At 42.9% G+C, this 13,866-nt stretch overlaps 1 protein-coding gene across 2 annotated transcripts in view; it reads left to right on the top strand.

The window, feature by feature from the left end:
- The first annotated feature begins 4,316 nt into the window (after positions 1-4,316).
- CAMK4 (calcium/calmodulin dependent protein kinase IV) overlaps positions 4,317-13,866 on the top strand; it is a 270,053-nt gene continuing 260,503 nt past the window's right edge. The window contains exon 1 of one of the 2 annotated variants that reach the window (XM_027545453.1): positions 4,317-5,035. In XM_027545453.1, the coding sequence (XP_027401254.1) occupies positions 4,809-5,035 (227 nt within the window). In that variant the 5' untranslated portion in view covers positions 4,317-4,808. Of the gene's footprint in view, positions 5,036-5,645; positions 5,910-13,866 lie in introns of those variants that run through there. The other variant, XM_027545454.1, reaches the window with a different exon arrangement.

Here is a 13,866-nt window from a genome sequence, read left to right as displayed (position 1 = left end):
AGTCATTTATAAACAGTTTAATGTCTTCCTTTTCAGTATTTATGGGCTTTTAATTTTACCTAAGTCAAAGAATTGCCAATGCTACTATTACAGTTTTTATTTGGCTTTATTGATATATAGTTTCACACAATAAAATTCATCAGTTTAAAAGTATTTATAATTGAAAAGTTTCAACAAATGCATGAAGTCATGTAATAATCATCAAACCCAAGATATAGAACTTTCTGTTACCATTCAAATCCCCTCAAACACATGTTCAGTCACTGTGCAGTTCAGTCACTGCATTCTGTCACTTCATTTTACCTCTTCTTGAGTATTATTGAATATTATTTAGAAGGAATTATATTCATTTTACCTCCACATACATTATAAACCATAAAATTCAGTTATACTTTTTGCTTTAAACCATAAACTGTCTTCTAAATAAGAGAAGAATATGAAATGTGGCCATTTTATTTACACATATCTCCCATTTTTGCTCTCCATTTTTTTTTTTTGGTATGTCTGATTTTCTATCTTGTTTATTTCCCTTCAGCCTAAAAATATTCTTTTGGCATAGAATTCTGGACCTATTTTTTTTCTTTCAGTTGTTAAATATCATCAGAGTTAAATAACTTTGGAGATATAATTCCGTTCTTTTTTGTCCTATGGTATTTTTAATGAGGCATCCGCCTGTTGTGTTACTTTCTTTAATATATAATATATTCTCCCTGTCTCTTCTTTCTCTCTCTCAGGATACTTTAAAAACTTAAAAAAAAATGTATTGTTGAAAGTATTTTTCTTAGATGAATCTACATGTGGTTTTATTTCTACTTATTCTGCTTGGGTTTCTGAGATCCTTGAATCTGTAAGTTGATGTTGTTTACCTAATTTGAAGAAATTTCAACCATTATTTTTTCAAATAAATTTTCTACGTCACTTTTTCTTCTCTTCTCCTGGAACTTCAGTTACACGTAAGATACCTTGATTTGTCCAAAAATTCACTCAGAATGGCTTATATTTAAAAAAAAATAATTTTCCTTTTTTTCTCTGGGTTGGATAATTTCTGTAGCTATGTTATGTTTTGTTCTCTGTGGATATATAACAAATTACTCCACATTTATTGACTTATAGCAGCAATAATCATTAAGCTTTCACAGTTTCTATGAATTCAGAATTCTGAATTATCTGAAATTCTGAAACTATGGTTTCAGCTGAGGTCTCTCATGATGTTACAGTCAGATGTTGGCAGGAGACGCAGTCATTTGAAAGCTTGATTGGGGCTGAGGAATCTACTTCAGTTGTGGCCTCGTGGCTGGCAAGCTAGTGCTCCTCCCCATCGTATCTCCATGGGTGTGACACGCTTCTCGAGTGTCGTTATGTCATGACTTCCATCAAATAAGCACCCCAGGAGATCAAAGCAGAATCTGTAATGCTTTTATGACCTTAGAAACCACATACCTTCACTTCCGCCACATTCTGTTTGTTATGAAATAGACATATTTGTTATGAAATAGACATATTTGTTATGAAATAGACATATTCTATAAGTCAACCCTAACTTAGCATGTAGGTAAGCTAAGAAAGGCATGAATTCTAGGAAAAGAAAATCAGGGGATGATCCTGGAGGTTGGATACCTATTCTATTTTCAAGCTCACTCACCCTTTTCCTGCAGTCTGCATACTTTTGAAGCAGATTGAGTGATCCTCCCCCCACCGCCCCCCCCAACCCCGCCAAGTTTCAGGTAGTTTGCTTGTTCAGTTGTTGAATTTCTAATTGTTTATTTTGAATCATTTTCATATCTCTGATAGGAATACCCATCCCTAAACTACTTATGACTATATTTTCCTTTAATTATTTGAACATACTTATAATGTGCTGTGCTAAGTCACTTCAGTCATGTCCGACTCTTTGAGACGCCATGGACTGTAGCCTGCCAGGCTCCTCTGTCCATGGGATTCTCCAGGTAAGAACACTGGAGTGGGTTGCCATTTCCTCCTCCAGCGGATCTTCCCGACCCAGGGATTGAACCCGTGTCTCTTACATCTCTTGCATTGGCAGGCGGATTTTTTACTGCTAGCTAAAGAACTTGGGATGTATACTTACAATAACTGTTTTTAATAATTCATCTATGAATATCAACCTGTGAGCCATCTTGGGGCTGGTTTCTATTGACTGACTTTTCTTTTGACTATGGTTTACATTTTCCTACCACTTCATGTATCTAGCCTCTGTGTATGTTTATGTGTGTATAGTGGATTGCTAGGGATTCCTTTGAGAGATTCTAGATTCCATTATCTTTTCCCTGAAGAGATTTTTTTTTCTTCCAACCTACAGTTACATTCGATAGAACTCATACTTCAAACCATGTCTCCCCAGTGGTGAAGAACTGAAGTTTTTTCTCAGTGTTCAGCCTTCTAGTTACTGCTTTGTCCTTTTTGCTGGGTTCTTTGGAATCTCCGACACATACACATAGTTCAGAGGTCAGCCTAGTATTTGAGCACAGTTTACATGTAGATCTTTGGATTCTTCCACTTAAGTCTCTTCTTTCTGGAACTTCCTCCTCAATTTTTAGTCTCACTTCCAGCCAGACCTGATTTCTATTTTCTGACACCATAAGCTGCTAAAAGTTGTGCTGCCTTCAGCACCCTCAGAGGAAAAGCTGAATAAATGTTTGACTTACTCAGAAGAGTTCCTTTCTTTTATGGGTTTCATCACTTCCAATTTTCTGTTTTGGTGGTTCATTCTGCACATTTAAATAACTGCTTTTATGCTTAGTTCAGAGATAATAATGTCATATGCAGGAAGGTTAGCCATACCAGCTACTCTGCCATACCAGAATGGCACCTTGTGCATTTATGTTTGAGTGAGACGCAGGAGAGCTCATTAGTAGCTTTGGGTTCCTGATCCTGTTCAGCGATGGGCTTCACTGTAAGGTGGACAGAAATCAAGTTCCTTTGTTGGGGAAGGGTATCCTAATTGTTAATATTCACAGATCCCCTCCCCTTGAGTTATTCAGTTTTCTCATTGAAGAATCCTCCAATTTCAGTACAGCTGGGACTGTGATAGATACAAGCCTGATTTTCAGCATCCTGGGAGCCTGCTGGACTTGGAATTCTCACTGCTTTTTGTGTAGAGTTTCACAAATCCCTCTGTTTTCAGTACATTCATAGCTATATCTTGTAATTAAGACATACTTCATTTTTTGTTCAACATTTCTAAAGATTAAATCTCTCTTTTCAAAGGGAACTGTAGGAACTGTGGGTTTTGGCTGTGAATAGCAGAAGAAGAAATGTTGGGACTAAGGGCTTCTTATGAAAAAAACATTGAACCAGTATCTTACTCTCCACTCTACTTTTAGAAAGATCTAGTACTCTGATTCCTGAGTATTTCTGGAACTCTGTGGCAAGAATTCTATTTCTTCATATTGGCTTCTCCCAATTGTAAATCTGGGGTTCAGGTATATCCAGTCTTCTGAGTTAGTGACCATTTGTTTGTTTCAAGATTTTAAGTTTTAGTTGATATTATTCCTCCTGTTCTTTTTGTGGATATATGGGTTTGCTCCTTTTCTGTCGTTTTAGATGGCATTTAAAAATGAGTGATGATAAACCGCGTAGATTCTATTCCTATTCCACCAAATTGTCATCTCTAATTTTCAAATAAATATAAACTGCATTTATGAAACCAAACACCCTCTTTTTAAACTTCAGCTAATAACGCTTTTACAAAAGTCAGTTGTGAAAAGCCGAGGTGTCAAATAACTAAACCAATGTTGGATGTAAATGCCAACTCTGCCGTCACCTTTGCACCGTGAAATACTGTTTCCCTTCCGTTGTTCCTTAAAGTAGCGGGGGAGGCTTGCCGGCTTGTTTAGCGTAATGTGCTTGCTTTTAACTTGGGCTGTAAAAGAACTGCTCACAGCAGACACGTATGTGCATGTGGTGCTGCCACTCAGGCCTTGCCTCCGAGAAGTGTAAATAAAACAAACGGCTTGGCCGCTACTTCATGCCCACCCTTCCACCGGTCAGAGCAAACCAAAGGACTCTTACTTAGTAAGAACCAGAATTTACTTTCAAGAGCTTCATCAGATTGCTTTGTTTGTGAACTTCCATTTTCTAACATGAAGATTACGGAATTCGTTCTCTGAAGTTACAAGTCATGTGAGCATTTGTATTTTACTGAATATAATCTGGTATTAACTTCATTTGTGTGACTCTACATGTACTTGCTGTTCTTTAGGCCTTTTGTAAACTGATCATATGCTGATCTTCATATAATTATCTGTGAGGAATAGTTTCTGAATTTACTTTTAATTTTCAAATGAGTCACATTCCTGTCATTAATTAGTCAGATTTTGGGGTTTTTGCTTTTTTGTTTTATTTTTGGTAGTCCACCAATATAGCACAAAAACTCTTAACAGTGATAAATTAATCAGTAATAGAAGAAACTATTGGACCGTGTTTACTGGTATAATCAGGAATGGACACACACTGAAAAGACTTTAGTACCTGTTGCGGGAAACAAAAAAAAAAGACTAACACGTGTGAAGTAAGATTAAATAAAGGGCTCAAAGTTATTTAGCCAGAAAGATGTGATGTAATGTCTTTATATATACAAAAATTCATTACATAATATAATGACTAGTTATTTTCATCTCTGCTGAAATCTAAAGAAAAATGTTCAAGGGTAGAAATATTCAATGTAAATTTAACCAATACTTAGAACGATAGCCTTGAAGGTTGATGGACAGACATTAGAAGACTTGTGATAGGACAGCTCTACTGGGAAGAGGAAAGAGCTTTAAACACAGCAGTCTTCTCTGTCATGAATGATGCCAAGTCCCGCGTTAAGGCAGAGAGCTGGACTAGTTGGCTTCCAGAGGCCCCCTTCCAAACCTGGAATTCTCTGGTCACTTCTGTCGCTAGCCTTCGGAAGCTGGAGTCAGCCAGTCACAGCAGATAGCTGCCCTTTCAGGAGCTCCAGCAGTGCCGAGGAGGCAGCGCCCGCAGCAGCAAGGCAGCAGCTGTCCCCGCCGGAGACTTCGTCCAGAGTCAGGTCAGCGCGTCCCTTCCTCCGCCTTCCCGGCTCTGTGCGTGGCGGCTCCCGAGGCCCGGCGGCCGCGGGCCGGACACCCCAGCCACCCACACGCCCTCTGACGGGGGCAGGCGGGACGGCTGGTGGGCTGGCGCTGTGTGGAGGGCCTCGCGCCGGGCGCGCTCGGGTGGCACCACCACCGCCGGGTCCCCGTGACGCCGCCGCCGCGGCTCCCGGCGCCCGCAGGAGGGCGCGGGCGGGGATGCTCCGGCCGGGGGCCTCACCCAGTCTCCCGCATCCGGAGCCGCCCCGCGGGCTCCGCGCAGAGGAGGGAAGGAGGGAGGGGTGGGGAGGCTCGGTGCAGGAGGAGGGAGCGCGGGGCGGCGCCGCTCGCGGCCACAGCCTCCGCCCCTCCCGCGGGCGGCTCGGCTCTCCTGCACCCTCTCCCGGTCCCTCGCGCCCCCGCACGCTCTCGAGCGCGGAGGGGAGCCGCAGCCCGCGCGGAAAGGAGCGCAGCCCGCGCGGAGAGCAGCGCAGCCGCGCGGAGAGGAGCGCAGCCGCGCGGAGAGGAGCGCAGCCGCGCGGAGAGGAGCGCAGCCGCGCGGAGAGGAGCGCAGCCGCGCGGAGGGGCCGGCGGGGGCGCGCTTGCAGGGCGCAGCTCGCGCCGGCGCTCGCGGGCGGGGACTCCTCGCTCCGGCAAACGGCGGCGGCGCCAGCGGAGTCCCGCCGCGAAGATGCTCAAAGTCACGACGCCCTCGTGCTCCGCCTCGTCCTGCTCCTCGGTCACCGCCACCGTGGCCCCGGGACCCGGGAGCCTGGTTCCGGATTACTGGGTCGACGGCTCCAACAGGGATGCTCTGGGCGATTTCTTCGAGGTGGAGTCGGAGCTGGGACGGTACGGCGGGGCGGCCTGGGGGGCTGGGGGCGGCGGGCTGAGGCGCTCGGACCTGGAGGAGCCGGACATCCTGGGCGCCGGCTGGGGCTTCTGCCGGCGGCGCGCTGCGGGCGCTTGCCTTTTGCGGCTCCAGCTCCCCGGAACACCGGGGCCGGCCTCCCGGCCCTTGGGTTCTGCCGGCTCCGGGAGAGAGCCCGGGACCGTTCACGAGCGAGCCGGCGTCGCCGCGCGCGCCCAGGCCGGTGCAGCTGCGGGCGGCAGCCCGGGTGCTCCCCACCGCCGCCGCCTCTCCGGCTGCCGCCTCCGCGGGTGACAGCTCCACCGCACGTGGGCCCTGCTTGCCCAAGCGGCGTCTCTGATCGCGATTATAGCTTGCCAGAGGGTCCTGTCTGTCTAGTTATTTTTTGGGGATGAGGGGCGGAGGATGCCTCTCCAAATCTTGACAGAAATATTAGATTCGATTCTTCCTCCTTCCCCTCATCAAGCTCTCCAAAGCAAGTGGCACTGGAGATTAAACTTAAACACCAGCTTCCCCGCAGAGTCTGCTCAGGAGTGAAGGGGAATGAATCATTTAAGGGAGTTGAAGGCAGAATAATGAACTAGTGTGGCTTTAAAGGAGAGGCAGTGGTAATTAGTGAGAAGAGTTCTGCTGCTCTTTGACGTGCTGGAGTGATTTGTTTAATTATGTATGCAGAAAACCATCTCCCTGGGGTTGCAGAAATGTCCCTCATCCCTGCTTTGAAGACCCAAACAGGTAGTGATCTTGCCACGTGCATGATGCCATATGTTCCTATATTTTTATCCACTGAAAAATATTTTCCCCTTCCTTTTTCCTCCTTTCTTTCTGTTATTCATAGGTAGGGAGACCTCTTTTCAATATTCATTTTAGAATTGGACCCTTTATTATATGGAATCTAAAGATGTAATTTCAACCGTTAGCAAGTTGAAACTTCTATACTTAATATTTCTTTGCAAATTTCTTTTTTCTTTTTTTTGCTGGAATAGAGTTAGCAGTCATTTTCTTTTTAGTGTCACTGGAGACTACAGTATGGGATTCTGGATGTTGGTCCTTAGTGGGACTGTGTAAGGGCCACTTCTCTCTGAATTGCCTCTGTTAATGGCCCACTGAGTGCAGAGGTGTGTAAGAAGGGCAAAACTTCTGACTGAAATTTAGGAGTTGCCACTCTTGAAAAGGTTTGCAGAATATTTAAACATTGAATAATATGTAAAATCCTGTTTTGATCAAGCTTTTCAGTGTTCATCTAAAGATCTGCTATTGCATGCACTCCCTAATATAGCTGAAGATAAAACTCCTCCTTCTGTAAGGTTTGAAGCCTACATAGTTGTGTGATGAGCTGCAGTGGAACCCTGTAAACTTCTGATTAAAGTGGTAACCTGCTTAAAATTGGTGAGTTTCAGAAACTGCCACCTAGTAGAGGAAGCGCCTGATGGTGTGTAGGGACTGTCCCACCACCAAATCTGCCTGTTTTCTGAGTGACATTTACCTTAGATGCCCCTCATTGGCTCTGACTTAACCTCAGCACACATTAGCTGTGTGATTAAGGGTTGCAAGCTTAACTCAGGAAACTTTCTTTTATGTAATGAATGGGAAAATGGGAAAATACCAGTTGCATACATATACGGAATGGTAGACTTCATAGGAAAAACCTAAGGAATTTGGAGTTTGTTATGTTTTTCAAAAAAGCTTGTTGTATTTTGCAGTAATTTTGGAGCACAAATATAAATCAGTTATATATGCTCAGACTGTCACTCTGCCATCGAGTCATTTGATGGCTATAAAAATCACAGAATTAAAATATTTTGAGAAGAGGTTGAAAATGGTTCCTCCTGTCCTCTTTCTCAGTATTCAAGTATATTAGGCAAGTTCTCTGTAGATGGCAGTATTGGTGAGGTGCATACGTACTCCATTTGCTTGAGACTTTGAGAAATACTGTCACTTCATGATCAGAATGTTTTGTTTATTTCTTTCCATGCTTGCTTGTCTTTTTTGCCACAGCATGACTGCTTTTAGTTCCCTGACTGGGGATTGAACCAGCAGTGGAAGAGCAGAGTCCTAACCACTGGACCACCAGGGAATTCCAAAAACTTATTTTTTTCAACAAAATAAACCTAAAACAAAAAACAACCATGTTACAAATATAATTGTTAAGAATCTCTAAAGCCAGAGAATCCAACAGAATTATAGTTGTAGGTACTGACTGAGTGACAAAAGTGTGCTTCCTTACCCCACTAGTGATAAGGTGGGGGCTCGGTCAGTTGGCTCCAAGCCTTCCCTCTCTCTCCTCTCGGTCTTGCACCAAGTCTGCCTGCCCAAACATGTAGTTCCTAGTAACATGGTTGTCATTCAGAGTAAGAGAACAATGTCCCTGGTGCTGTGTGGAGCCACTGTGGTTAGTTACAGGGTGCACACTGTTCCCTGCAGACTAGTGTAGATTAAGTAAGAGAGTAATCCATTGCAGTTACCTGTTGTAAGCTAGTGACTCCTGATTTCAAGAATATTGGACATATGACCATCAGGGCATCATCATACTTTGAGGATGGATTTGGGAATTTCGGGGAACAAAATTCCTGTGGCTGTAACCACCTGGATTCCCCATGTGGTGCTCACGGCACCGACCCACATATAAATAGTCAGACCGGGGGGATGTCATAGCTTGCTTTTTTCAGATTGCGAGTAAGTCAGGAACGGAAAGGTGTTGAGAGGAATTATTTAAGAGTTTCAGGTAAGGGAATTTATTTTTCTAAAAACCACATTTGAAAATACTGCTGTGTTTATAAAATTTGTTTAAAAGTTCACGAAAACCAAGTTCACAACAAATTCAGTTCTACTTAAAAAGATGAATTGGCCTTGATCCCATTCAGGGCTCTGTATCCTAGAGAGTGGTTGGTCATTTGCCCAGTGATTTGAGAAACTGGTGTTTCAAAGGTTTTTCCAAGGGAGAAGCGAGCTTCCCTGTGGCCAAGATCCTGTCTGGTGGTTTGGCAAACAGAGGAGCATAATTTGGCCTGGGCTGCTCTGTGGTTTGGGCTTTGGTTATCTCTCAGCTTTTGTTCCTGTCTTTGGTATGAGATTGAAAGGATATTTGTCACAAGATCAGATGTGTGTCCCCCTACCACCCTGCAGCACACACACACAAGTTCAGGGAAGCAAATGAAAGATAATTAGGACAAAAGAATAAGAGTGTGAAAATCACATAATTAAAGTATTTGGGGAAAAGGTTGAAAAATCGACTTCTGTTCTCTTTTTGAGTTGAAATTGATTTTTTTGGAATCAAAACTTTTGAACAATTTTCGCGCCACTTCACTACAGTTTTTTCGGGCTAATGACTTTCAGGGCCTGCTCTATCCCTCCCCTGAGTTGGTTCACAATTTTTAAAAAACGTACATAGCAACCCCGTATAATTATAATTGTATAGGGTCCCTTGCTATGTGTATCCTTGCTCAGAATGAAATAGATTTAGATAATGAGTCATATGTGTGTGTAAAATGGGGGGAAGTTTGCTAAAATAATGTTTATTCTTATTACCAACAATGTGTTCTGATATTTCCTATTCTATGCTGTTTGATTTTATCCTAGTTTCTTAAAAATATTGACTGAACCCATGTGATTCTACATACTACCGGTAGGTTGTGACTCAGTTTTAAAAGGACTGTTTTAGGCCTAGCTCTGTGTGATAGTCCTTTTGAGAGTAGCAGACCAGTTGGTGACACTGAATCCTGTCCGATGGCACAGCTCTGAGAAGAAAAATTCCCCTGTCTTTATTTCCAGCATGATTGGGTCTGCCTTTTCAAACACTTTTGGAAAAACTCTGATGTCTCTATAAGAGAAGGGTGGAGTATCTCCTGGACTGACTGAGCATTTCAGGAGGCTGGACCAGGAGTATCTTCACTGTGAAGCAGAGGAATCCAAAGGCCTGAGCAGGGCTGTATTCCACTCAGTAACACCTAACTTTGTTTCCGGGTGATGGTCAGGAAATGCTTCCTGTAAGGGACAGCAGAGGGTGCATCTTCTAAGAGGACGGCTGCAGCCTGTGCTCCTGGCTAAAAGGACTCAGACCCTCTTTGCCCTGCCCTGTCCTTCTGTTTGTCCGCGCCCTCCCACCACTCTCCGCCGGCGCTCCCGAGTTCTCCGTCTTCCCTGACACTGGTCTGTGGGCCCTGCAGCTGCCCGCGGGCCTCCTGCCACACTCGCTGCGCGGGGTTTCTTGAGCTCTTGGGGGATGCTGTGGTTTTTATTTTTTAATCTCACTAGGAATTTAAAGTGTACCTGTTTAGTCCCTCTCTTGTTCTTGGTGCACCTGATTCTTTTCTCAGGCAGTTGACTCAGGAGCGAGGTGGGGTTGCAAGTGGGAGAATAGCGACTGGGGCTGCACACGCTCTTTGCACCAACGCTGAAGGTCTGTAGATCTGGCTGATTCACTGCTGGGTACTCATTGCCTACCACAGTGCTCAGTACCCAGCAGGTGCTCAGTAAACGATTTTGAAGAGAATGGATGAATGGTAACAAAATGGGCCAGCACTGTGGGTCCTGCTATGATCATCTCAGTTCTGGGAACCCCAAGGAAAGGATAATCTGGTGACCTGCTTATCTTCTCCCTAAAACATGTGCAACCGTGATCCTAATCTCAGCATTTGGTTTTCTTTCTTGGTAGTGTGAGTATTGATAACCGCCACCTCTATAACTTTTTCCTGTTCAAAATAACGCTGCTTTGCTGTTGGCAGAGTGCTTTGTGGCTCTGAAATGAAAAGGATTCAGTTTCACCTTTACCATCATTTTACCACAGGCATGTCAGAATTAAGAGTTAAACCAGCTTGAATTCAAAGGCATGAAATACCTCCAAGCCATGCCAGCTACTAAAGTTAATAAATAGTAAATGCTAAATTTAGAAATACTGTCGCTGTAAAGAACCTTTAAGGAAAGTGAAGATAATGATAGCATCATTACTTTAAGAATACAGTATTTTTCCTTGTTTAAATACTGTTGCAAGGGTAAAAATAACTTTTAATTTGGAAAAAAAAACAAAAACAAAACATAAAAAGACCCAGGTGTTGTCTGCTTCTAAGTTGCTCTGGTGAACTCTACTTGGAAAAAAAAAAGAGAAAGAACGAAAACACTAACCACAAAAGAGCTTCAAAGACCTTTCTTGTAAACACTTACCCTCAGACACATCTGTGTGGATTATGTATTTGCAATAATAGTTTTGAGAATAAAGTACTGAGTGGTAGCCAAGTGAACTATTTCAGCTACTAACAGTTATATTGTTTTATGTTAATGATTTTATTTTTGCTAGATTAAAAAGTAGTTCTCTTTAAACTCCCTTTGAGGAAAGCTAATGTATATAATAAAAAATATTGAATTAAAAAAATTTCAAGGTCAGCTTTATTCTGCAAAATATAGTATTTGAGTCAATGAAGCATATAATTCAAGTCAAAGAACTTTACATGAAATCAATATCAGTTAGAGTCAAGGTTTTACTGAAATTGTATTAATCTTTACCTCAATTATTTTAAAAAATCTATTTGATAATGCAGGATCATCTGAAAATGTCATAACTTCCATGGTTTAATTAGGAAGTTTGATCTAAATATTGATGGCATAATATTAGCATATAAAGGACATGCCCCAGTGCAGTCTGTTTTTAAAATTCTAATTGCCCACCGAGGGCAGCGGCTGTGTGGGCCATGTAAAATAATGAAAGGTTTGGGTGGGAGATTTCCTCAGCAATCTTATCGGTGACAAAGATCGAATAAGGACAGCGTGCTGCACAGAGGACGATTTATAACTGTGGGCAGAGGGTAGGACGTGTTCAGCTTGCTCTTTTTCTCAGAGCAGTTTCTCAGCCTTGGCGCTGTAGAGGTTTGGGGCCGGATAGCTCCGTGTTGTGGGGCCGTCCTGTGCCTTGTGAGATGTTTAGCAGTCTCCCTGGCCTTTACCCACTAGCTGCAGGTAGCTGCCTGAGCCTACTCCACCAGTTGTGACTAGCAAACATGTCTGAGTGTGTGTTTGTGTGTGTGTATGCTCAGTCGTGTCTGACTGTGACCGCGTAGGGCGTAGCCCGCCAGACAGGGAAGAATTGTGGAGTGGGTTGCCATTTTCTCCTCCAAAAAATGTCTCCAGACGTTTCAAATGCCACCTCCTCTTCTTTTGAGAACCCCTGTCTCAGAAGCTGGAAGCTCGTCTTTTGCGTGATTTTCTTTTAGTGATGTAAGATAGTTAACAAGGAGTTTGATGGATTAAAGTCATTTGGCTTTATTGATTATCTGCTACAATCAAATGTTTCTTCCATTTTTATGTAATACCGTTGATTTCTGTTGTATATACATAACCCTTGTGCTATAATTTGCTTAATATTTTTGTTTAAATCACCTCATTTTGGTTAACCTAAATTTACTTACTGAGATTACTTATTTTCATTAAATTGAAAACCAGTATTCATGCCATAAATAGAAGCAATAAAAACAAAGCATTTTTACTAAATTGTAGCAGAAATGCTTGCCTCCAGAAGGCTCCAAGCCTAGAATTGTTTTTCTCTTTGTTAAAAAGGGAGATTATCAAAGATTAGAGAGTTTAAACCATAGTAGCACAAATTGAGGTTTTCCTCTTGATGTAATCGCAAAGATTGAAAGTAATTGAAAAGAGAATGATGTTGTCATCTTTTGATTTACTATTATTGAATTCCATATCTTCATGCGGCTTGAAGTTCTCTGTGTTACAAGTCTCATCTTTTGAATATTACGAACTGGACACTTTATGGTATGGGGAGGGGTGGGGACAGGGTGTGGACAGGGAAGAGGTTAGAGTATGAATGAATGTGATAAATAAAACCCTGCTTGGCATCCACACGCATGGTTTACTGATGAGGCAGCAACAGTTAAGCTGAGAAAAACAAAGAAGACTAATGCAAGATGGAGGGGCTTCCCAGGTGGTGTTGGGGTAAAGAATCTGTCTCCACGTGCAGGAGACGTAAGAGTCGTGTGTTCGATCTCCGGGTCAGGAAGGTCCCCTGGAGGAGGGCACAGTAAGCCACTCCAGTATTCTTACTTGGAGAATCCCATGGACAGAGGAGCCTGTGCGCTTAGCATGCGAGCACACCATGTGGAGATAATGAGAATTACAGCAGTGACACAGACTGTGAAGCCTCTGACTACAATGCAGGAGAGCCGGCTTGGATCCCTGGGTCCGGAAGATCCTCTGGAGAAGGAAATGGCAACCCACTCCAGTATTCTTGCCTGGAAAATCCCTTGGACTGGTAGGCTACAGTCCGTGGAGTCGAAAAGAGTCGGAAACGACTGAGCAATCTCACTTACAGCGAAGTGATAATTTTGACTGGGAAGATTGAGGTGTCTTCTTTGGGAGGGGTGGATCTTGAAATCTGGCAGGATTTTATTTTATTTTATTTTTTAATCTGGCAGGATTTTAACAAGGTATAGCTTTGGTGAAGAGTATCCCAGGTGGAAACTACATTCTAAAAAAAAGGCAAAACTTGGCAGAAAAATGTGGGGTATACAATTTATTTTGTAAGTTTTATAAAGTATGAATATTGTAATGAGAAATAAGGTTAGAAGGGTAAGTTGATATAAGAACAAAGAAAGCCTGTGAAAAAAATGACTGAGTTTGTATCAGCTGAAAACCAAAATTATACTTAAAACAGAAAGTAACCATTATGAGAGCAAAAGGTGGCTATAGAAGCAGCTGCATCTTAGGGTAAAGATGTGGAACACAGCATTTGCCTCTAACTCTTAATGCAGATAAGTGAGGGGGATGGGTAAAAGAGAATTTACCATGTTGGTTTAAAAAAAAAAAAAACCTTTCTGCACTCCGTGGATAGGATAATAAAGGGGAAGTGTGGGATTGAGGGGATTAAGATCAGTACTGGGTAAAGAGCCTGGAAAGGGACAGAACTGCTTTAGGTTTTGAGGGTCACAGTTCTCTCTG

This window comes from Bos indicus x Bos taurus, chromosome 7, assembly GCF_003369695.1.
Source record: "Bos indicus x Bos taurus breed Angus x Brahman F1 hybrid chromosome 7, Bos_hybrid_MaternalHap_v2.0, whole genome shotgun sequence".
NCBI lineage: Eukaryota > Metazoa > Chordata > Mammalia > Artiodactyla > Bovidae > Bos > Bos indicus x Bos taurus.
Note: the sequence above shows the minus strand (reverse complement) of the source record. Positions and strands in the feature narration are given on the sequence as shown.